The 24,493-nt window shown below is 37.5% G+C and overlaps 3 protein-coding genes across 4 annotated transcripts; all 3 read left to right on the forward strand.

The window, feature by feature from the left end:
- The first annotated feature begins 9,417 nt into the window (after window positions 1–9,417).
- Window positions 9,418–15,929, forward strand: LOC100854548 (COP1-interacting protein 7). Of its 2 annotated transcripts, none has more exons than XM_059739959.1 (9): window positions 9,418–9,604; window positions 9,681–9,857; window positions 10,435–10,568; window positions 11,101–11,153; window positions 11,243–11,292; window positions 11,399–11,551; window positions 11,838–12,106; window positions 13,054–14,819; window positions 14,920–15,929. In XM_059739959.1, the coding sequence occupies exons 1-9, from the start codon at window positions 9,546–9,548 to the stop codon at window positions 15,250–15,252; spliced, it is 2,994 nt and encodes a 997-aa protein (XP_059595942.1). In that variant the 5' UTR covers window positions 9,418–9,545; the 3' UTR covers window positions 15,253–15,929. The 2 variants fall into 2 exon arrangements, with proteins under 2 accessions (XP_059595942.1, XP_059595941.1); XM_059739958.1 differs by having other exon boundaries at window positions 9,425–9,604; window positions 11,098–11,153.
- A 1,833-nt stretch (window positions 15,930–17,762) lies between these two features.
- LOC100266951 (uncharacterized protein At4g04980) lies at window positions 17,763–21,703 on the forward strand. The gene is made up of 9 exons (XM_010648792.3): window positions 17,763–18,003; window positions 18,483–18,659; window positions 18,773–18,871; window positions 18,981–19,092; window positions 19,204–20,518; window positions 20,639–20,804; window positions 20,912–21,076; window positions 21,176–21,328; window positions 21,411–21,703. Exons 1-9 carry the CDS (start codon window positions 17,947–17,949, stop codon window positions 21,615–21,617), a joined length of 2,451 nt encoding a protein of 816 aa, XP_010647094.2. The 5' UTR covers window positions 17,763–17,946; the 3' UTR covers window positions 21,618–21,703.
- A 782-nt stretch (window positions 21,704–22,485) lies between these two features.
- Window positions 22,486–24,409, forward strand: LOC104878424 (uncharacterized protein At4g04980). The gene is made up of 5 exons (XM_010648795.3): window positions 22,486–23,130; window positions 23,219–23,384; window positions 23,494–23,658; window positions 23,767–23,919; window positions 24,015–24,409. The coding sequence occupies exons 1-5, from the start codon at window positions 22,553–22,555 to the stop codon at window positions 24,222–24,224; spliced, it is 1,272 nt and encodes a 423-aa protein (XP_010647097.1). The 5' UTR covers window positions 22,486–22,552; the 3' UTR covers window positions 24,225–24,409.
- The last annotated feature ends 84 nt before the right edge of the window (window positions 24,410–24,493 follow it).

Genomic DNA, 24,493 nt, shown 5'->3' on the forward strand with positions numbered 1-24,493 from the left:
TGAAATGATTGTTCTTCTCTGAGATTTGGATTGTTCACAAGGGATCTGCTACCGGGGGATCTTTATCCGTCGAGTTCTGTAATTGTTATTGGTCAGGTGCGTTTGCAGGCTTGGGGGGCGGCTCGTGATCCTTGCTAGGCCCGACCTCTCGAGCTATCTGATAGCATTGGAGAGCTACTAACTGGCTACCGTATAGATCGATCTATCCGTCTTCGGTAAGGAAGCTCACCATCTGATAGTATGTGGAAGGGATGACTTTCATGTAATGCAACCAGGTGCGTCCCAAAGTGGCGTTGAAGGAGAATAGATCTTCTACTACTGAAAATTGCACATTTAGGATGATTGGGCCTGCTTAGACCGGTAGCACAATGTCTCCAATGGAAGTGGTTGTCGCTTCGTTGAATCTTGACAAAATTTGTCCCAGGTTTTCTAGGCTGGAGGGCTCGAGTCCCATTTGTTTGATTATTGACTCCTGTAAGAGGTCAGCCGAGCTGCCTGGGTCGACTAGGATCCATCTCACGTCGAAGTCCCCAATCCTAAGGAATAGGAAAAGGGCGTCGCGATGTGGTTGCAGTATTCATGTGGGGTCTACTGGGGGGAGAATGATTGTCCCGTCTATTGGGTGGGCGCTCCCGTCGATTAATCCGGGTCAGATGGAATTGATACTGATCGCTTAGATTTTGTCGTTTGTTGGATCAAAACAAAATTTATAACCTAATTCATTATTCTATAGCAATTTGTACCCGATCAAAAAGTGGTTTTAGTACAAACTATTGTAGCATAGTGGTATTTAGGTATCGTCTACAAGGATGGATTATTCTCGGTAATTAAGGCTTGAATGAGATTATAAGAAATGATTGTAATAAAGTGAAATTGACTTGAAATTGCATGATAAAATCTCAAGATAACAATGTATTCAAATTGAAATGAAAATGAAGTGTAAAAGAGAAGAAAATTAATAAGATGTGAGATTCTCGGAGTTAGGATTTTCTAGAAAGCAATTTCCATGGTGAATAGGTGTTGAGATCTAATTTTCATCAAGTTAGATTAAAAACCTAAATTTTCATCTAAATCGATTTTTGATTTAGCTTTAGGTCTAAATCTAATTTCTTTTCAAATTAGGTAATCTAATCCAAGAGATCAATTTGAATCATATATTCAATTCATCTTAAATTATCTTCCGATGATTCACACAATGCAACTATTCAATCTCATCAAATCTAGCATTAAGAATTTGATGAATTTATCTAGTTTGCATTGTTGTAATCATCCAAGACAATTTGAAGAGAAAAATCCCCAAATTTCAATTAATCAATCAATTGAATCAAATTACCTTTGCAAATCAAGCTCAATTCTCTAATTCACCATAGATCTTGCCTCTAGATCTTCCCTCCTCCGAGAAAAACGAGATTTAGCCACTCATGCTTGGAGATTTGATCTCACAAGACATGTTTGGCTACTGAGAAAATAAGAGAAAATGAAGGAAAATAGAAAATTATATAGAGAGAAGAAGTCTGAAAAGTTCTACAATTAGGAAAAGTATTAAAAGTTCTCAAATGAGTCAATCACTTTTCTATTTATAGGCCAAGGTCAAAATGACACTTGGCATCATTTAAGAGGTCTTCCAGATGCTTCTTTATCAAGGAATCTAGAGAAAAATACATTTTCGCACGAGCCTCATCAATTTCGCATGATGATGCGAAGTGGAAAATCCATCAGCTGCATTTTCGTCTTGTTAGAGCGTTTTGCATGACTGTGCGAAATCACTTTTCACATTTCCCTTATGTGCTGCAGCCAAGCCTATTCTGTTTCATTTCGCATGGTCATGCGAAATTGAAAAACATGCTTTTTCGACTCCTCTTTGCAATTTCTTTCATTTCTTTCTCTTGATTCCACTTCAACTACCTCCAAATCAACTCCAAATCCCGATCCAAACTGATTGCATTGCTTCTTTCATTATGCATTTGGATCATCATCAACTTTATTTGTTTTCTTCAATTTGATTCATTTCTTTTGCCACCAATTTATCAAAAACATACCTTGAAATGACTCCAAAACTTCATAAAACTAGTTAGTAACTCTTGCAAGGGCAACATGCTAATTGAGTGTTTTAGACATAATTACTACTCAAAAGACGTGAAATTCATAAGAATTATTATCTAAAATATGATCTTTTTGAGTAGTAATCATATACGTTCGCGTACCAGCGCTACCCACAGCAACCTTTGCCTTTTTCATTTGGAGTCGTACTCCTCATCCAAGGGTCCTCCATGGATGTAGTTGATTACGTCCTTGGGGGCGATTGGAGCCCTAAGGGTCTCAGAGGTTCGACTCCGGGAAGTCTCCCCACCCTTGGCTTCTGAGCGGATGTACTGCTTCAGATGCCCCGCTTTTATGAGTCTTTCTACCAAGTAATGAAGACTCCTGCATTGCTTTGTAGTATGTCCATGTTCTTTATGATAAGTACACTTCTTGTTGTGATCTCTCTTGGCTGGGTTCGCTTTGATGGGTTTGGGCCACCTGAAATCGGATAGCTCGCGGATCATTGGAAGAAGCTTCTCATATGACACAATAAGAGGTGTAAATGGTGGCAGCTCCGAGTGGCTTTGCTCGCCTTATCTGCGGTTGGGCAGCCTCTGCTAGTTCGGAGGTTTGGAACTCCTTTCAGCGTCATTTCTGGCCAGCTATCCGGTGACCAAAATTTGATGGGTGGCTGCTCGTACATCATCTTCCAGCATTGAGTATTCGTTCGCGCGCCAGAACAAGTCGTCCATAGTTGTGGGAGGCTTTTTAGCGAGTGATTCGAAGAATGGCGTGTCTGGACATATGCTTCGCTTGAAAATTTGGAGGATAGCATCCATACTATAGCCTTCTACTTGCAATACAGCTTGACCAAACCATTTCACGAATTCCCTCAAGGACTCATCTTCCTACATTTTTATGTTTTGTAAGGTGCTAATATTCTGTTTATGTCGTACGGAACACAGGTATTGTCCCACAAAAGCTTATAATAGATCCCAAAAGTTATCAATAGAATTCATAGGGAGTTGATGAAACCACGAAAGAGCTTGGCCTTGTAGGCTAACGGGGAATACCTTGCACAACAGCGCGTCATTCCCTATATTGAGAGTCATAAGTTGGCGGTAGTGTATGATATGATCAAACGGATCACTAGACCCATCATACACAGAAAATTTCGAAACGAGAAACCCTCTTGGGGGCTCGTAATTGATAATATACGAGCTGAAAGACGTGGAGAGCATGTCATCCAACCGCCTACTGATGGAGCCAGAGGGGGTTCATTTGATGAATTCCCTCCAGCTTGTTGTACTGCTTGATGTGGGGGATTGCCCCGGGTGGTGGAGGCGACTGGGGGGTTGGGATATTTCTCCCAGGTCGCGGCCATAGGTGGCCTCTCCTTACCAGGTGCATGTGGTCCTAGCCTCGTATGCATTGCGTCCGACAACTGGGGTCTTTTGTCACGTTGTCTCTTTGACGAGACACGAGTGGAGTCTGAGCTTTCATCCTGTGGAGCATGATACATAGGTAAGGGTCGTTCATGAGGCCGCTCATTACGCATATCAAGGGCGACCCCTGCGGTTCCAGGATACGCTACCCCTTGGTTAAGCCTAGAGTTTGCCCCTTAACCTCTCAATCGTTGGTCGTGAGGGGGTCCCGAGGATGAGACCTGGATCCTCAACACATCGTTTTCTTCTCTAAGCCTCCTTGTTTCTTAGAGCAGGGCTTACATTTTCCATTCGCTTTCCATCTGTCGTCTTTCCATGGTTACACACCAATCAAAATAGCCTTCATCTCCCATGGTTGACGAACGGCTTCTGGAAGGTGTGGACATCCTTGCTAATGCTATTTCCCACATACGACACCAATGTTGAGGGCTGAAGCTACCAGATCCACTGTTGTTGCCTGAGGTACTCACATCCTCAATTGAAGATGATACTTCCTTCCTTTGACCTGCAAAAGATGTCCAGACAGGGGGTCCGGACACACCCTCCGATGCCTTTGTTAGTTTTACTCTCTAACATTTTGATATTCTCTCTTGGGCCCTTCTCCTTAGGAATGCTTACCTTTTTTTACTATGTGTGGGCCTTTTATCGTGTTAGGATCATTGTCCCTCGGAATGATGGGAAGACTTTTTGGCTGTCATGATGGTGCTTAGAGGGTGGAAGAGCCATCATTACCTTGTAGGCAGTTGTCAAAGACTGCTGGAGGGATGATTTGTCATCGCTCTATAGGCGGCGCAGGGCAGGTCGTGGCAGGTCACCTAAAGTGACCCAGGACGGTCTTGTCGAGCATGCTTTTGGCAAAATGAATAATGATTGTCCGCGAAACACGGTCAAGACTCTTGTTTAAGATGTTAGCACTGAATCTGGGCAGAACATCCGAACAAGGGAGGTGTACATCGCATGCCAGTCCCATGGTCGTCCGATGGAGAGTTGGATGTGCCACGTGTCAGTCCATGTGCTCATCCGGACAGAGGGTTGGACGTGCCACGTGTCCAAATGAGAAGTGTTTTGCGAGGCCACCACGTGTACGCTTAGGGGTGGATCCCTACATTCACCATGTTTCAAGATAACTTGAGCATCCATATTTATTTCTACTCTAACTTAAAGGGCATATTAAGGGAAAGAAAAAAAAAAAGACAAAAAAAGATAGGACAAAGAATGACAAGACACATAATGAAAATAAGAAAGAAATTGCACATAATCAAATATATAATGATAAGAATTCCCCTCAATCAAGATTTCCTTAAATCAAGAGTAATGAAATATTGATAATTTTTTATTCTCTTAATTTAAGAAATAATATTTGTTTTTCTTAATTTTAGGATATTTATTATTCCTTTCTTTGTATAATTCACAATACATTCTTATATAATTTTTTGGAAAAAAATAATAATAAAACTTAATTGCTTCTATGACCAAATTATCAAATTCTTTAATCAGGAAAAGTTTCTACAAAAGAAAACTCTTGTGAGCTCTTATAGAAGATTGAAACATTGAAAGGAAAACATATTTCCAAAAATTGTTCTCTATTTCACATAAAAGATATGTGATAAAATTTTACTTTTTTTAAATTTATCTTATTTAAATGAAAAAACATATGTCAATACTAAGTAGAAAATTTTTCTTTATATAGCCAAATATTATGAAAAAAAAAAAATCATAACTAGAAGTTATATAAAATATATTAAATTGTCATAACTTGAAATTATACGAAAAATTATAAAGTTACAAAAATATAACCAAAAGTTATAAAGTAATTTCTAATTCTTTTTAATTATATTATATGATTGAAAGTTGTACAAAACAAATTTATACAACCATAAGCTATATAATGAATATTTCATAGTCTAAAGTTATATACAAATTTGCACATTTTTTGCTATGATAAAATATGTCGAAATAATTAATAACTAGAAGTTATGAAAACTATTAGTTTTCAATTTTTATTTCGTTTAATACTAGTTAATGTTCATGCATTTTTTTAACCATATTTATAACGATATTATAGTATAAAATAAGGCAAAATCTTAAATCATTATATTTTTATCAACAAATATTATTTGATAAAACATTGTTAAATAATTTTATTCATTTATTTATAATTTATTTTAATAAATTCAAATAATATTTTGATTAAATTATTCCATATATAGTTTTCAAGAAGTCTCATCTATTACAACATTAAAGAAGTTCATAAATCAAATTGAAATGTATCAATTCAAATATCTTAACATTAAGTCATTAAAGACAATATAGTCATGTTATTATGAGATGGAGCATTATCAGAGGATGTTAGCATATTGTACTTTTTTTTTTCATCTAAGTTTTGTTCCATTAGGTCTTATGAGTAAGATTGTTAACAAGGGAGTTTTAACGGTCAATGTCTACTTAAATTTTTATTAGTAGCAATGTTCATTTAACAGGGAAAGTCATTTACCCACGATGACTTTTTCTTTTCCCTTTTAAAATTAAATATTACATTTATTCTAATATTTCTCAATTCCTATAAATAGGATACTTAAATTAATGAAATACACACTCTCGAATTCTTTCATAATTTTATTCTTTATTTCTCCCTCTTCTTCGTTATTTTTTTTATTTCTAATAGTTTTGCCATTCCCTCTTTCTGTCTTTATTTCTTTTTCTTTTTTTTTCCTTTCTATATGTCAATAATGTTCTATCTTAATACTTTTCGTTAAATATTTTTCAATTATTTCATTTTGATAAAATTATTGGATTCATAGACGCATACAATGATTTTTAATAGATAAATTAATATTAGTTCAAGAAAATTACAAATACAAATAAACAAATACTAAAATGAATTTTAAAATATTTTTTAAAAGGGTTCACTTATAGAAAAATTATTTTTATTATTTTTAAACTTTAAAAAATTCAACAAGTAAAAATCCATATGATATAAGTTAAATAGAAAGGTGTACCCATATTAGTGGGTTGATATACTACACAAATTTTTATTATGTTGGATATAATTCCAGTTTTTTAGGTTTTATTGAGGCCCGATTCAAATATGGGCCTAAACCACACTGCAACAAGGGCCACCCACCAGATCTTTTCCCTTGCCAGCACTCTTCCATTGGACATAAATTAATTCCAGGAGAAATAGAATAAAAATCATTTAATTTTCATGCATGTGCATGTGTGTAGCTGCTGTCAACCTAATAAAAATTAATTTATTTTCTAATAATTTAATTTTTCAATATAATACCATAATTTCCTTCTTTGTATATAGATCTTCCGCCATGCAAATAAATAAATAAATAAAAATTATAATAATGGTACATGTGCTTAACCATTGACTTGAGTTGGAGCAAGCAAGAATAATTTGACAGATAGGAAGCTGCATAGTTCCGCTCTGATTCCGATATCTTTTCCATGTACTGGAAAGTCATTTTCTCGGCAACCAAGCAAAGAATATCTCACATTAATGTTAGCTCAAGCAACATCTATTCCTACACACAAAACCCAAGATGTAGATTTTCATTCCATAGTACAGAACTTTACATGGAAGGGTGGACAGATTTGGAATTTTCTAGGGAAACTTTTACAATGGGGATGAGAAAATAAAAGGAGTGTGGGGGCACATTTTGGCTTCTATATGTGGATGATAACCCCACACGTATTATTTTTTAATTCATAGAATAGAGAGGTGAGTGGTCATAATTAAAGAATGTCTTTATTTCCAGCTAAGGAACATAGCTGTCTCATGGTTGGCTTGGCATCCAACTAATTATATGCATACATCAGAAGAAGTGGTAGAGACAGATGGAGGAGGCTTTCATTGCCCTTTAATATGTACAATGTATGGGAAAATACTAGAATACCAAATTCCTACCCATGTAACTTATGTTAGGAAGTGTTCCAAATTCATAATTAGTATAGATTCCTTTTTATAAAGAATATTATATATAATATTTATAGGTTGATATATTATTCCTTATAGAATAAGGAAGGTTGTTGGAAATATCTCTATAAATATTCTAGGTCATAAGGGGAAAAAGTCATGAGATGGAGATGGACTTGTAGAGACTATACGAGATGGATAGAGATATGAGGAAGAACAGGAGGTATCCGGTGGATCGAGAGGGTTCGTAGTAGGGTATAAATACAATGAGTGGGGAAACATGAGATGTTTCGGGAACTCAATAATTATATCTGATTCTATCATCTGTAATATTCTCTATTGTATAGTGGAATCATTATCTCTCATCCGTTGATGTAGGCATGGTTAACCAAACCACGTTAAAACCTCGTGTACCGTATGTGTGATTTTTTTTATCTTTGTATTTTTGAACTAACATTGTTGACATCAAAGTTTTCGCTGACACACAAACAACTTACAATCTCGACCATTGAAAATATAATAGTAAAATTTGAATCGTTAGAAAAAGATACCAAAAATAGGACCAAGGTATAAAAGAATAAAATTAAGATTGAAATTGAAACTAAGTATAAATAATAAGGCTAAAATATAAGAGAATGAAATTGGAATTTATGTGTAAAACAATGGGATAGTTTTAATAATAAAACAATAAGATAAACTTTTATCCAAAACAATAAAATTTAATTATATATACGATATAACATGATCGATCCCATATTTCGATATGTACCGATTTAATACGAGAATAAGACCCCAATGTATATATAAACATTTCAGAGAGAAAAATTAATATATGATTGTCTTATTATGATGAATTAATCAAAATGTTACATATGATTGTCTTATTATGATGAATTAATCAAAATGTTAATAGCGTAACTCTTTGACCAATACAGTTCTCAATCCATGGGAAGATGGGGCCATCAAAACTAACAGCTTTTGTAAAAGTATTAGATCTTCTTGATTATGGTAGGTAAGACATCCTCATCATGACTTAATTAATAGGAAGTGCATCACTTGGATTATGATGAATCCACAAAGTGTATGAGGTGAGGAGAGGATGTGGGTGACCCAAAAGTGAGAGACCCATAACTTCAAAAGCTTAATCAAGGTAACAAGAGAACAAGCTTTCTCACCACTTTTTACCTACCTTCATAAATAAAAAGCCATTGCAACTAGCCTACTACCACATTTCCTTTTCTTTATGTGATTTTTTTCTCTGTCACATGTGATGGAGATGGAGCATTGAATGAAGCAAATGGTACTAGGGTAGTAAAAAACAAACTAGTATATTATTAAATAATAATTAACAAATAAATAAAAATAAATAAAGTTACCACTGCAAAAATTTAAAACCCAAATTTTTAGAGATATTTGGGATGGGTGTAAGAAAGTCATTCACTTGTATGGGAACTCAAAAACAAACCCGAGAATGAATATAATATTAAATGTTTTGATTTTTTTTAATATTAATTAATTTTAAAATAAAATAATTCCATAAAACCTTTATAACCAAAATTAAAAGCTCCAAGCAAGAAAATAATTCTTTAATTTAAAAATATTATTTTAATTATATCTTTACATGTTTTACATGTAATAATCCTATATATAGCACTAATCAATGACTATGAAAAATAATATTTTTTGAATACAATATAAAATATTCTCATTTATATACTTACGATCTAATAATTCATATTTACATAATTAAAAAAAGTATGTATTTATATAGTGTTAAGAAATTTCTTTATCATGAACATATAATTTTATGCACACAATAAAAAAATGGTAAACTGAAAATATAAAAACAACTTTTTTTTTTATTAACTTTATCTAATATATTATTATGCATGCTCTATGAATCTAATTTGTAAAAATTATAATTTTAGATTTATATATTTTACTAAAAGATTTTAGTGATGGTTGGGAATTATTAGTGGGGCCCACATTCAATACTATCCATTGCCAAAGAACATGTGCTCTCTCTCTCTCTCACTCATATACAGTTCACATGTACACTGGAATATGTCTCTCCCACTTGTTGCAGAGAGCAACATGATCTTCCACTTCCCATATTCGCATTCGCTCAATCTCTGAATCTCTCTTCTCTCCCACCTATGGACTCCAGAACCCATCTAGATTATGCGCTCTTTCAGCTAACTCCAACCAGAACCAGGTAATTTTGCTGTTTCTTATCAGCTCCTGTGGATGTCGGTATGCTCTGTTTTGACTTTTGCCTTTTGCATTTGAAGATGTGATCTGGTTATCTTTTCTGGAGCCATTACGGAGAAACTGGCTTCTGGGCTGCTGGAGCCCTTCATTTCTCACCTGAAATTTGCCAAGGATCAGATTTCCAAAGGTGGGTATTCCATTAAGCTTCTCCCACCGGCCACTGATGCATCCTGGTTCACTAAAGCTACATTTGAGAGGTAAATTCCGCAATTTTTTTTCTTTTTTGAAATTCTGACATAACCCATCTGAATTGTTCTTGAAGTATTCCCATTTTTATCTTCTTCTTTTTTTCGTGCAACAACAATACCCAGATCTTGTATTTTTGAATTGTTTCGAAAATTATGTAAAATAATTCATGAATTGTTTCTTGAATTTAGTACATATTCTTGGTAGTAATGAAATGGGCATAGTCATGCTTCTTATGTTCTTAACATGCATTAAAATTTTTAATTGCAATTTGCAAATTCCTTCTTGTATGCCTTTTGGGTTCTTGCCAATATGTTCTTGAATAACAGCAAGTTGGGAGTTGTTTTTAGACTGGTGATTTCTGAATTCTGGATATGTTGCCATGTGTGTGAATCAATTGATTGGTTCAGCATTGAGCTTAGGGATCAAGTCTCTCTCAGATCTTGAGTTTTAAATTCATACCATAATTTCATTATGATTTCTTGGTTCACTCATTTGCATAGATATTTAGTGGATGAAAGCTCATTGAGACTGAAACTATTGATGATTTTGGGCCCGGACATGGGCTTTAATTTTTCTATTTGGCAGATTTGTCCGATTTGTTAGCACACCAGAAGTTCTTGAAAGGTTTGTCAGTATAGAGAAGGAGATCTCACACATTGAAAGTTCAGTTCAATCTAATGAATTGGCAAACACCCATGGAGCAGAGCAAACTGAGGAAGGTAAGCTGGGAACTAAACTTTTGTTAACAAATTTGGCCCTTGGTCTTTGATGCTTGTTCATTTTTTCTCAGAGTTAAAAATGATATATATTTTTTCCTGAATGTGTTCATTTGACTCAAAATAATGCTTATGCTCCTGCTGCAATCTGGTGTGGTGATTTGTTGGTGAGAGCTAATCATATCTGATTAATGATCATGTTCTTCCTGATTATTGATGTTGGCGATTTCCTTCCTCCTATTATTGGATCACCTATGAGTTCGTTAGATATATTAATAAAGTTGGGTGGATTTATTTTATATACCCTTATTATTGCAAGTTGAAAGGTTCTACAAGTTGAGCAGTCTAGCTCCAGAAGTCAAAAAAGGGAAACTCAGCAAAACCTTCCTTTCTTCCCAAAATACATCTTTTTAGTCCTGGAAAAAATTTTCTTGTGCATAATAATGGAATTTTATTATATTTGTTTGCAATCCTTAAGCACAGACAAATGCATCACAGATTCTGATTTATCTACTAATTAACCTGACTTTAGCAGGAAGTCAGTCAGCAGCAAATGGTAATACAAGGAAACCTGATGATTCCTCTAAGGTAATGTTATACATCTAAAATTTTCTATAAGGCCATTGTTTCTCATAATTTCTCATGCCTTTGAATGCATCTTTGATGGTCCCTCTCAGTTGAAAGCTGATGTTGAAGGAACAGATGATGTACAAGAAGAAAATTCCAAGTAACCATCTTATCTATTAAATGGCTTAATTTTGGTGAATTTATGGTCTCATCCTTGGCATGCCAGATATCTCCATATTGATTCATTTAGTTCTTGTCATGAAAAGGATTCGCCTTCAACGACTTATGGAGACTCGGAAAGCCTTACTCCGTAGAGAGCAAGCAATGGCTTATGCACGCGCATTTGTTGCTGGATTTCAAATAGACAACATAGACGATCTTATATCCTTTGCTGATGCTTTTGGAGCTTCACGTTTAAGGTATGAATTGGACCAAATACGAAATTTGCCAAGTGCATTTGTGATGCAAAACTAACTAATGCAGTCAAATGTTATAGTATCCACACTCATGACTGCTCCTTGGAAAAAGACACTTTCTGTGGAATTCTAGATGCTTTGGGTCACAAAAAAGTTTATATCATTTGATTTATTGCAAATGTGCTTTGTATGTCCCTCCTCATCTCATTTCTGACGGATAAATTCTGCATATTTTTTCCCAAAAGGTTGAACTTGGATGTGTCTAAGTCAAAATTTTGGTTGTATGTAGGGAGGCATGCATTAATTTCAAGGAATTATGCAAGAAAAAGCACGCAGATGGTCTTTGGATGGATGAATTAGCAGCAGTGAAGGCATGCTCCCCATCAGAACTGTCCTACATGGGAGCACCTGCAGTTATACTCACAAGCGAAAATGGTGCCTCTGGTCAGAATATCACATTAAATTTCCCAACTCCTTCTGCTAGCATGACAAATGGCTCTTTGGATGCATCAAAATCTGACACAACCACAAGCCATGCGAGTTCTGATGGCAATAGAGGTTTTTTTTATTATTATTATTACTTTTTAAATACCCTTTTTTTCCATAATTAAGAGACCAGAAAAATTTTCTGAAAAATGATGATTTAACTACCCTGCATACCAACAACACATGAGACCTGGTGCACTCATTTTCAAGTATTATCTCAGCAGTCCACCTCACTAGAAATGTCTTTTTTAGCTTATATAAACATGTAGACTGAAGCTAGAGATTGCTTATTTTGTATGGAAGAATGCAAACATGGATATTAAGAAGCAATGTCTGTCTATAACTGGCGTTATATTTACCTACAACCTTTTCTGCTCAAGCGCTTCAAAAAGTTTCCATCATTCAAGTTATTTTACCTGGTTCATATTTATATCTATATTTTCTCTGTTTTAAATGTCATTAAAAACCACAAGGCTCTTTTTGGATCTCAAAAAGAAAGAGGGAAGGAAAGGAAATGGAAAAAACAGTTTGAGAAAGGAATTCATTTTTAAGCAATTTTCAGTATTTCCTTTTTCTCATCCACATTATATTTGAAATCCAAACAAAGCCTTAAAGAAAAGGGAAAGGGAAAAAGGTAGTTTAACAGTCTCAAAAAATAAAACAATAGTTTGAATGGTTAGAAAGCAACAAGCTTAATAGAAACTTCTATTGAGGTAAGAAGGCCTAATTAGTGCTGCCATTGACAATAACATATTCAGAGGTCATGATTCATAAAAAATCAAACTTACATAGACATAAATTGCTGACTTTAAGATTGAATTTGCCATGATATTCAGAAAACAAAATAGCTTGTGCTGCTGCCAATTTGAGCTTATGATTCTGAAAACAGCTACGGTTTTACAGGAATATCCTGGTTAACATTATCTGTATGAAATTAAATTATACAAGATGTAATATCTACACATATATATTTATAACTGAAACTGGCTCTTCTTGATGTTTAAGTATTTTATCTGCAGATAATAACTCACCTGCTTCAGATCAGACACCGTCAACTACTGCAAAAGTTCAGGTGCCAATGCCATGGACAAACCAGATTCCTCAGTATATGTACAATTTTCAAGGCCCTATCCAACAAATGCCTCCATATCAAGGGTATCCTTTTCCTGGTATGCAGCCTATTCCTCCTTACTATCCAGCAAATATGCAATGGCCTCCAAACGTGGATGAATCTGGTCGTCCTCTTGTTCGGGAACCCGATCATCGCCAGAATCAGAAATCTTCTTCAGGAAAAAAAGAGAGAGCTTCTAATGGAAAGGGACGTGGAACCCCAGATGAAGACAGAGCAGAGTCCACTGATTCTGACTCCAAAAGTGATTCAGATGCAGATATACAGCAGGACAGCAAGCATTCTTCAACAGACAGCTCATACAAAAAAAAACATAGGAGAAAGTCCTCGAGGACTGTTGTTATCCGCAATATCAACTATATCACTTCTAAAAGGAGGGATGGAGAAAAGGACGGAGTTTCTGGAGAATCTCCTTCGGATGAGGATGAGGTCATTGATGGAGATGCCCTCAAACAAAAGGTAGATGAGGCAGTTGGATCATTGGAGAAACTCCACAAACCAAACTCACGCCATCATAAGAAAAGGGGAGGAGATAAGAACCATCTCACTGGTGACAAAGATCTGGCTGCAGATGCATCAGAGGTAGAGAAAAGGAATGACAACTGGGATGCTTTCCAGAACCTTCTGACTATTGATGATGAGTCAACTACTAATGGGTTCAGAAAGCAGCATTCTGCAGATGTCCAGGATGAACAATTTATGATCAAGACCTCTGAAGATACTGTTCCATTTGCAGTTAAACATGCTGTGGAATTGGAATCCGAGAAATTCACAGTGCAACAGAGAGTTGCATCAGATTCCTTTGTTGTGACAGAGAAGGATGGAGGAAATGAAGTTAGTAATAATTTGAAAGATTTTCAAAATGATGAGAATTTCCATCCAAGCATGAAGAGAAGGGATTGTGAAAATGAGGAGTTCTTATTCCCACAGAGATTGAAAGAATCAGGAACTGATGTCCCAAGCAGCCTTGCTGATTGCACCAGTGAGTCATCCACAATCAAGAAAGGAAGCAGTGAAGATTGGTTTGTTGCCAAACACTCTGGGGAATCAAAAAACCACAATGCAACCTCCGAGCGCAGAATCTTTGATGGAGATTACTCTTCATCGGTAGTAGATGTTTGCTCCTACTCTGAGAAAAGTAGAAAAGATGCACTTATCGATGATTCTTTCATGGTACAGGCTCGATCATCAGCTGATGATCAGTATTATTCTCAGTGGAGAACAGACTTGAGCATGGACTCAGATCTTATTGTTGCTGCCCAGACTGAGAATATTAATCCAGATACATCACCGGATAAGCTTGGAGTATCTGGTGCCTATGAACCCGATGACCTTTGCATGGTGCTCGAACGAGATTCTGAATTGGAGTCTGGTGGGGTATCTTACACTCCTGAAATTGATTACGGAATTGACATTTCCTTCTCAGAGACTGATAAAAAGTGCCCAGCCATTGAAATAAATAATCATGAGGATGAGAAGTCTCCTTTGAGCAGCAACAATAAGAACACTGCAGATCTTGGTGCAAAGAATCCAGGTAAAGAAGCAAGATCTAAAGTTCGTGGACCCCTTGGGAAGAGCAAACCTGAGTTAATTTATAAGAGCAAGAAACCATCAACTATAAGTAGGCCCATAGTCCAAAAAAGCAAACTGGAGAAGGTATTGATGACAATCTTGTTTCATAATTCCTTAATGCTGTTTGATTGCTCTTGTACCGTTTCCCCCCTTTTTACCACTAATCAATCATCTTTATAAACAGGAAGAAGAGAATCGGAAGAAAACGGAAGAATTGTTGATTCAACGACAAAAGAGAATTGCTGAAAGAACTGCTGCTTCTGGTTCTACTCATGTGGCCTCCAAGAAAGTCCCAACAGATTGTAAAACAGCAAATGCTTCCCCGAAGCAAAATAAGCATCCAAGTCAATCCACAACCAGAGAGACAAATAGATTAAATTCACATAAACCCAGCATTACAAGTTCTGCCATGGATCAGACTGTATCTGGACAGATCAAACACAAGGAAGGCTCTGCTCTTCTAAAATCAGCCCAACTTAAAAATCCAAGTCAGAAGATGAATGGTGTTGTGGCTTAGATGCTCTGTCAACAACACTTGACAAAGCATGAAGGATAAGTCTGTAAATTTGAAGAGGATGGTGCAACAATTGGTGAGACCTATTTTCAGCAGACATTTTAGAGAGAAATCCTCCAACAATGGAATGAGTATGGAACAAGTTCACTCAGAGAAAGGAATGGAACTACCTGTAAGTACCCTCATCCAGTTACATAAGTGTTCAAGAAACCTCTTCTATCTGATAGGAAGAGCCTCAACACTCCCTGTTAATCAAATGCGCCCTTTCAATTCTGGTTGGTGAGAAACTTACATCCTACACAGAGAATAATCCAAAATCTGGAGCCAAAGCCAGCTTCCACCTAATCAATGGATGCATTTCATGCGCTTTCATGGACCGGTGATTCTCAGGTATTGCATTAGGTAATAAGGCCTTAAATTATTGTTGCCATTTGTGCTATATGTGTGATTTTGATGATAAAGAGTACTTTTGTGATATATGTAATTTTCGGTCTCAAATTGTCTTAAGGGGGAAGTGGGCATTCCAGTGGCATTTCATGAGGATGGCCAGAGATGCCACTGGGTGCTGTGTGGATCTCTATCTTCCCTTCGGAAGTAATAGTGTTCTGGTTTGTAAACGTATGTTGTATCGGAAAACATTATAGACATTCTTTGTAATGGTGAGCTATTCTTTCATTCTAGATTGGTTACTGATTGTGAAACCCTTGTCCTGTTTGTGTTGAATGGTTCATCTATTAATGCCCAGTCGGATATCACTCTAGGTCCAATGGGAGCTCACGACTTCAAAACATGTCTACATGTTTAAGAGAAATTCATATATATATATATATATATATATATATATAGTGTTAGAAATTTTTTTCTCTATCTAACGTGGGATATGCACAATTGAAAAGCTTATGTCACCCTAATATATTGGTTCTAGCAAGAAGTAGCAGAGACCTAAGTAGGGGGAGCAACATCGTGATTCTCCTAACATTCTTTTGTGAGTATTTTCTCAACTAGTCAATGTGATTATTTCCCGGACAATGCATCCATTATCCTAAATACTCAAAATGGTTGCAGTCACATGACCCGGATGCTAGCATTGACACCCATTCTGCTGGGCTTAGACCAACGGTGTAGTCACCATTCTTCCAACCCCTCCATGTTGGCCACTGCCAGCACCTCCTAATACCTGAGTGGTAGAGATTTCAACAGATTACCAGGGTCAGTAGCCATTTAACTTCTTAATGAGAATATGATATGACTGAACAAATTGAGAAATAGACTTGGCAATGCGCAAGCCTCCGCCCAAAACCGGCGCAATCATAGTGGGTTTGCGAGGCACAAACAATGAAACAGGATCTCTCAGTTTTTAGGCCCACCCATCAGCTTGCTTGTATAAAGTTGGACTCGATCCAATTGTGTTAGGGCTAATTAGGCCAATGGAATCAACATGGGCCCTAACAATGACCCGTTTAATGCGGGTGGCCTGGTAGGAGTGGGACCAAGGTAGAACTTTGCTGGAGCCAATATGCTCTGTCTTCAACCATGAATGAAACCAAATCTTTTTTCCTTTTTCTGTCTCTTTTCTCTCTCTTTTTTTTTTTTTTTTAATACTTGGTCGGGTCTAAATAAGATAAAATTCCCTCACCATAAACAAATTTGTGTTTCTATGACCCACCAAAAAAATATATATATCATCCCAACACTTTCATATTGGCTTCACATTACCAAACATTCAAATGCCAATTATAAAGGGTTTAATCTTTTATCTTGATCCAATTTGTTTGTATTATCATCATCCAATCGTCGTAGATTTCATTATATATATTCAATGATTGGGACGAGAAGTTTATAGTGGCCCAATACCTTAATATTTTCTCTTTTATTAATACTCTTTATAAAACTAATTACAATTCCAAATTTGTGTTATATCCCATGATCTAAAAATACAATCAAAGCTAAACTACATCCGCATACCCCTTTTTCCCTTCCATGCCATCTACCTAAAAATTTCCCTTTCCATATCAGTTGTCACAATCTAAAAACAGAATTAAAACTAACAGCTCCTACACCATATCCATGAAGCCTTTTTCCCTTCTGTGCCCTTTACCTAAAAATCAAACACCCACCTCATCGTTCCTCAAATTTAAGATCCATCTCATATTTACACAACCAAGGGCCTGGCATCCTATGGGCTCATAGCCGAGACCCACTGGACCCCATAAGGCCAACACCAGACCCTTCATTTAAGGGGTGGATTAGTTAGCCGTTGCCCAATTAACATTATCATAATGGCAAAAAACCAAACTCATTTGCGCCACATTACAAGTAAGCGACAGGTACGCTCACGCGGCCGTGTCCTAAAAAATTGCGACCCTTCCCCTCGGCCTTTCTCTCAGTTCCACACCCCAAAAAAAAAAAAAATTGTTTCTCAGCCAAAGAAACAGTGGCTCGCACGTAATCATTCTTTTTTCTTTTTAATTTTTATTACACCACCATTTGAATTTTGAATGTTCTTGGTCACATAAGTGCCAAGAACATTCTCTTCTCGGTGTTAATCATAATTCTCTCTTTTTTTCTCTTCTCTCTTTAATTAACCTGGGTTTGGGTGACCAGGTATGGTGACTCAAGGAATTTGATCGTCATCATTACCATCTTCTTTGAGAAGAGGTCCTTACTCCTTATAAAAGTTGGGCTCGGTGACCAGCTATGGCTTCTGGGTCATGCTTGCCATTGCTCTTTCGCAGAAAGACAATGACCTTCGAGGTACGTTCTTAAATTGGCATCCTTCATATTCTTTTTCTTCCTTGGTTATATTGCCCGTCTTGAAAATTTTGTGATGTAGTTTGTTTGAGAAAGTCGTTCAGTTTTGTATAATTTTCTTGTTTAATCCATGATGATATTTTTTTTCCTTGAGTTTGTCAATGATTTTCTGCTTTCAATTCCTCCGGATTCATTGATTTGATGTAGTTCTGAAAACTTTTTCCTGAACTCTGAAAACATGCAAGGATTTCTAAAGGTGCATTTTGTTGATAATTGTAATTGTTACAATTGTTTATGAGTAAGATTTTGTAGAATTGAAGATAATTCAAAGTGATTTAAATTTCAAAAGAATGGCAGCTAGCTCTCTGCAAATCAAAACGATTTCCCGTCTCGTAAGTGTGTGTCATATCTTTGTAAACTCTCTTCATATGAATCCTTTTAGGCCCTCTGATCAATTGAACAAACACAAATTAACCATGCAGGCAACCAAAGTCTCTAACATATCCAAAAATCAAAAGCCAGCACAAAGCTTGAAGACAGAGATGCCATATGGAAAAACCGGCAACTTCATTTTGATCATGGAGCTCCGGAAGAAGATCATGACCTTCCGAGACCTCATTGACCTACCTCCATGTGATGGCTCTGCTTCCATTGATGAGGTGGTCTTCTTCTTCTTTTTTGCCAGAAACTCATAGGAAGTCAGAAAAGGCCCCTTCTCTTCAGTTTCATCATTCATGATTCTTGAATTTTCATGCCCTTCATTTTCTTCCAGCTTGTGATATGGACAACGGAGGAGCTTCATAAGATGTACCCTGAAGTTGTACCTGGTATTCCAGTCTCGGCAACCATGGGAATAGCATCCATGGATCAGGTTCGACACTCAGTTGCCTGAGTTTAATCCTTGGAAAAAGCAATTAATGGATGTGTTCTCCATAATTCAACAACTGGACCATAAGACTAATCAGTACATGTCCAAACAGGGGCTTGTCTACCTTTGCAGGGCTTTGAAATCTGTTGGAGACTTGTGGATGAAGAACACAGAGTGGATGGGCAATATCAAATATGATGCTCATGGAAATTTAGAGCAACTGGGTATGTCAATTCTTTCTCCAGGATCTGGTTGCAACTCGCAATTTTCTTCCCTTACTTTACTCTTTAGTTAGTTTCTTGGTTGAACCCGGAGTATTTATTGTGTTGGAATAGGGTTAGCACTACTTGATTGCATGATTAAGGTTGCAAAAGACAAATTTGATATGATGGAAGAGGAAGATGCGGGGAAAGATAATAGTCCAGGACCAGAGACAAGTACCTTTATGAGATCGTATTCGTTCAATAAAACTGCCTCTCCATGCCTTTCTCCGGTTACTCCAACTTCAGTCCTTCCAGAGCTTACCAACTATCCTTCCAAAGTTGGAGACTTTGCATATGCTTCTTCTTCCCCACCCTTTCTCTGGCCTCTGAGAATGCAAGCTGTGGGGAAATTGAATCCCATTGATGTAAAACACCTCTCTTTTCACATGTTCCCTCGTGTGATACCCCAAGATTCCACCTCTAATTTTACCCAAAAGAAGAGCACAGTTAAGGAACCAGAGCAAGAGATGGAAGCAAAGAGCGATTCTGAAATGACAGTAGCAGGTGCCTTTGAGGAAGCAAAAGATGACAAAAGTATTGAGGAAACACCAGATGTTGTGGTGGCTGATTTGAACGATATGAGCAGCAACGAAGGGGGAGATAACAAAATCAGTGAAGCTGAAAACCTGAGTATATCCCCAATGCCGTCTTCTGCGTCGTTTGAAAGAGAAGACAGGGAGGTGTTCGGACCACCACCAGCTCCACCATCACCACCAGCACCACCCCAGCTCTCTTTAAATGCAGAAAGAGTGTCACTACCACCACCCATGTTGCAGCCAAAAATAGCAGCACCTCCGCCGCAGCCACCACCACCACCACCACAACCACTACCTTTGGTGACTTCAAGAGTATCAGTGCCACCACCCCCACTACCACCAATGCCACTTACTAATGAAGTTGCTCCACCTTCACTGCCACCTTTGATGCCTTCAAAAGGATCAGTGCCATCACCACCAGCACCACCAATTCCACTTACAACTGGGGCTGCTCCACCACCACCACCACCTCCACCTATGCCTCTTTCAAATGGAGCTGCTCCGCCATCACCGCCACCCATGCCTCTTTCAAGTGGAGCTGCTCCCCCGCCACCACCTTTCATGCCTTTAAAAGGAACAGGGCCATTACCACCCCCACCACCCATGCTACTTACAAAAGGAGGTGCTCCTCCACCTCCTCCGCCAGGTGGGGCCAAAAACCTACGTCCTAGGAAAGCAGCTACTAAATTAAAGAGATCAACTCAAATGGGTAATTTATATCGGGTTCTCAAGGGTAAGGTGGAAGGATCAAGCCTACAAGGTCAATCATCAAATGGGAGAAAAGGCCTGGCTGGGAGCTCAGCTGGTGGAAAACAGGGAATGGCTGATGCACTAGCAGAGATGACAAAGAGGTTGCTTTTCATCAAACCTATAAAGAGGAATGAACCTGTTTGGATTATGTTGGATTTCAAAAGAATTAGAAAAAAAATATTAATGACTTCTCTGTTTCCCTTTCTCTTTCAAATGTCTAGGTCTGCCTACTTCCAACAAATTGAAGAAGATGTTCAAAAACACGCAAAATCAATCATGGAGCTGAAAGCTGCAATTGGTTCTTTCCAAACAAAGGACATGAATGAGATGCTTAAGTTCCACAAACATGTGGAATCCTGTCTTGAGGAGCTCACTGATGAAAGCCAGGTCAACAAATATGAGTTTGTCCAGATTTAATTCTACTATTATCTACCCTTGTCAGCTTGCATCTTTTCACTTCACGACAATTATCCCCATGATTCTCTAATGTACAGGTGCTAGCAAGGTTTGAAGGTTTCCCCACAAAGAAGCTAGAAGCATTAAGGATGGCAGCAGCATTATACTTGAAACTAGATGCAATAGTTGCTAACCTGCAAAATTGGAAGCCAGTGGCTCCCTTGGGCCAACTCCTTGACAAGGCTGAGCATTACTTCAGTAAGGTAACTTTAAGGATCACAGTTTCCATAAACTCCTTTGTGAGACTCCCATTACCTCTACCTCTTCATCAATCACTAACCAAAAACAATTACATGATATAGATCAAAGGAGAGATCGATGCACTGGAACGAACCAAAGATGAAGAATCCAAGAAATTTCAAAGTCATAACATCCATTTTGACTTCGGTATCCTTGTCCGTATTAAGGAATCAGCAGTCGATGTTTCCTCAAGTTGCATGGAGTTTGCACTTAAGGTAAGCTGATGAACAAAACTCACAGGGTCATTTTGAAGGCTTGATTAATTGACTTATATAGTTTTTTTGTCTGATCTTGCAGGAGAGGAGAGAAGCAAAGGCGATGGAGAACCAAGGCAGTTCTGGGTCGAAAACCGAAGGACCAACAAAGGGATGTGGCAAAATGCTTTGGAGGGCTTTTCAGTTTGCATTCCGGGTGTACACCTTTGCTGGTGGACATGATGATCGTGCAGAGGAGCTAACTAGAGAATTGGCTCAAGAAATAGAATCTGATCCTCGGCATGTATGACAAACATTTCATCACAAAATATAGTACTATATATTCAAATATAATTTGAAAACAAAAATAAATAAATAAATCATGAGGCAATCGATCATATTAAAGCGTTTTCTGTTAAGGATCTGGTCTGAGTTATGGTATGAACAATCTAGGTTTCAGTTTTACTTTAAGAGCATCAACACCAAAACTCTTGGAGAATATTAAGAGAAACTATAGCTCTACTACTCTTGTGTGTAACATCAATTCTTGTGTTCTATTGAAGCTACTGGTTTTCCGGGTTTTACATATTTTCTCTGCTTATCTAATGGGCCTAGTTTGTAGAAGACATTCAAGTTTTTAGCGTAAAAATCTTATTATATGGATTGATAATGACGATCTGTCATCAAGAAGCAGGGTGTCTAGTTGGGATGGTGGTTCCCATGCTGAGATTGTCTTCCTGGTGCATGCTTAGAGAAAGACACCCTGAAACTTTTGAAAATTGCCAATTTTTAAAAATAATGTAAAAGGGCAGATTTGGGTTATACACCTAAACAAAATTGGGACAAGATACTGGTATGAATATAACTATATAAGCCAATGATTCAGAAAAGTCCTGCCGAATCTAAACCATATATTTGACAAGTCAGGGATTCCAATATTTTCGTTAAGAAAGTCAGCAAAGTCATTAAAAACAAAAAACAAAAAAAAAATGAAATAAAATAAAAATCACCCAAATTGACTTGAGCAATTTGGACCAAGTTTTGATTGAATTGAACAAGCCTCTGAATTTTCCAGAATTCATAACTTAACCAACAAGCAAAAGCTAGAAGCAAAGAGCAATTACGAGGAAGGGGCAGGTAGCAGACAATTAAAGGGACGAAACTTACTGACCAAGAATGCCTCATATGTAATTAGCAGTAGCACCATCGCGGCCGCAATCGCCCCCAGCCAAGTTGCGGCCGGAGATGGCAGCATCTTCCCTAGCATCGTCGCCCATATTGGCATCAAATATAGCAGTGCCACCACCACCGCCACCCCCGCCTCCACCACCTTTACCTATGATGCCTTCTAAAGGATCAGTGCCTGCGCCACCACCAACCAAGCCACTCAAAAATGGAGCTGCTCCACCCCCACCACCACCACCACCTTTGCCTATGATGCCTTTAAAAGGATCAGTGCCTCCACCACCACCACCCAAAAATGGAGCTGCTCCACCACCACCACCTTTACCTATGATGCCCTTAAAAGGATCAGTGCCTGCGCCGCCCCCACCCGTGCCACTCAAAAATGGAGCTGCTCCACCACTACCGCCACCTCTATTTGGTGCAGCAAAAAACTTAGGTCCGAAAAGACCAACTACCAGATTAAAGAGATCGGCCCAGATGGGTAATTTATATCGAGTTCTCAAGAAAAAGATGGAAGGAACAAATCAAGAAGGACCGATTCCAGAAGGTAGATCATCTCAAGCGAGAAGAGGCCTGACTGGGAATTCTAATGGTGGAAAGCAAGGAATGGCTGATACCATAGCAGAGATAACAAAAAAGTACTACTTTTCATTGAACTCTCAAGTCACAACAGGTCATACACATGGGGGAAAAATGACCCCTTTGTTGCTGTTTCCCTTTTTTCAGGTCTTCATACTTTCAACAAATTGAAAAAGACGTAAAAAAACATGCAAAATCAATAATGGAGGTGAAAGGTGCCATTACTAATTTCCAGACCAAGGACATGACTGAGCTGCTTAAGTTCCACAAATACGTCGAATCCCATCTTGAGGACCTCATTGATGAAGGCCAGGTGAACTGATACGAGCTTGTCCAAGTTAATTCTATTGTTCATTACCATAAGCATCCTTTCTTTCCCTTGACGATGATGATTGAAGACACAATTCTTCTTCAAGGTACAGGTGTTAGCAAGGTTTGAAGGTTTCCCCACAAAGAAGTTGGAAACACTAAGGACAGCCGCAGCACTATACTTGAAATTAGATGCTATAGTGACCAACCTGAAAATTTGGAAGGTAGTGGCTCCTTTGGGCCAACTCCTTGATAGGATTGAGCATTACTTCAATAAGGTATACATACTGTTATATTCTATTCTCAACATGTCTTAAATTTCTTAGAAACGGGCTTATTTTTCATGGATCGATCCATCACAAACGAAAAACAATTGCATGACATAGATCAAAGGAGAAGTGGAAGCATTCGAACGAACCAAAGACGAAGAAGCCAAGAAATTCCAGACTCATAGTATCAATTTCGACTTCAATATCATTATTAGAATCAAGGAATCAATGGTGGATGTTTCCTCAAGTTGCATGGAGTTGGCACTACAGGTAGTTCAAGCAATAACTCTGTTGCTTAAAAAATCTATATATGAACAACCCAAGGATCATTTTGCAGGAGTCATTGATTATTGTTGTTGAAGCAGGAGAGAAGACAAATGAAAGCAGTAGAGAATAAAGAGACTCCTGGTTCCAAAACTGAAAGACCAACCAAGGATTGTACTACTAAACTGCTTTGGAAGAGTTTCCATTTTGCTTTCCGGGTATATACTTTTGCTGGTGGACAGGATGATCGTGCGGAGCAGCTAACAAGAGAATTGGCCCTCCAAATAGAGTCTAATCTTCAACATCAATAACCAAATTTTCCCTATAGAGAAACTATCGGATTGCAGAACAGAAATAGAACACCATGTATATATTGAACATATAATTTAGAAAACTAAAGGCATTTTTATTACAACTAAGAATTTTCTGCAATTAAGGGCATTTTTACCCCTATATGTTATTCACCTTTTAAACTCGTACTTGTATTTAGCACACCTTGTACTCTTCACCAATTTTTTTTGTCAGATTATTTAAATATTAGAATTGTATTTATAATTTCTTTTATCAAATTAATTTTTAA

The sequence above is a fragment of the Vitis vinifera genome, chromosome 10 (genome assembly GCF_030704535.1).
Source record: "Vitis vinifera cultivar Pinot Noir 40024 chromosome 10, ASM3070453v1".
Classification (NCBI taxonomy): domain Eukaryota; kingdom Viridiplantae; phylum Streptophyta; class Magnoliopsida; order Vitales; family Vitaceae; genus Vitis; species Vitis vinifera.

Coding starts and splice junctions, on each gene's coding strand:
- LOC104878424 (XM_010648795.3), top strand. CDS start 22,553: ATGGCAGCATCTTCCCTAGCATCGTCGCCCATATTGGCATCAAATATA. Junction 23,131..23,218: donor ATAGCAGAGATAACAAAAAA/GTACTACTTTTC, acceptor CCCTTTTTTCAG/GTCTTCATACTTTCAACAAA. Junction 23,659..23,766: donor TTGAGCATTACTTCAATAAG/GTATACATACTG, acceptor TGCATGACATAG/ATCAAAGGAGAAGTGGAAGC.
- LOC100854548 (XM_059739958.1), top strand. CDS start 9,546: ATGGACTCCAGAACCCATCTAGATTATGCGCTCTTTCAGCTAACTCCA. Junction 9,605..9,680: donor CTAACTCCAACCAGAACCAG/GTAATTTTGCTG, acceptor TTGCATTTGAAG/ATGTGATCTGGTTATCTTTT. Junction 11,293..11,398: donor GTACAAGAAGAAAATTCCAA/GTAACCATCTTA, acceptor TGTCATGAAAAG/GATTCGCCTTCAACGACTTA.
- LOC100266951 (XM_010648792.3), top strand. CDS start 17,947: ATGGCTTCTGGGTCATGCTTGCCATTGCTCTTTCGCAGAAAGACAATG. Junction 19,093..19,203: donor TGGAAATTTAGAGCAACTGG/GTATGTCAATTC, acceptor GTGTTGGAATAG/GGTTAGCACTACTTGATTGC. Junction 21,077..21,175: donor CTGAGCATTACTTCAGTAAG/GTAACTTTAAGG, acceptor TACATGATATAG/ATCAAAGGAGAGATCGATGC.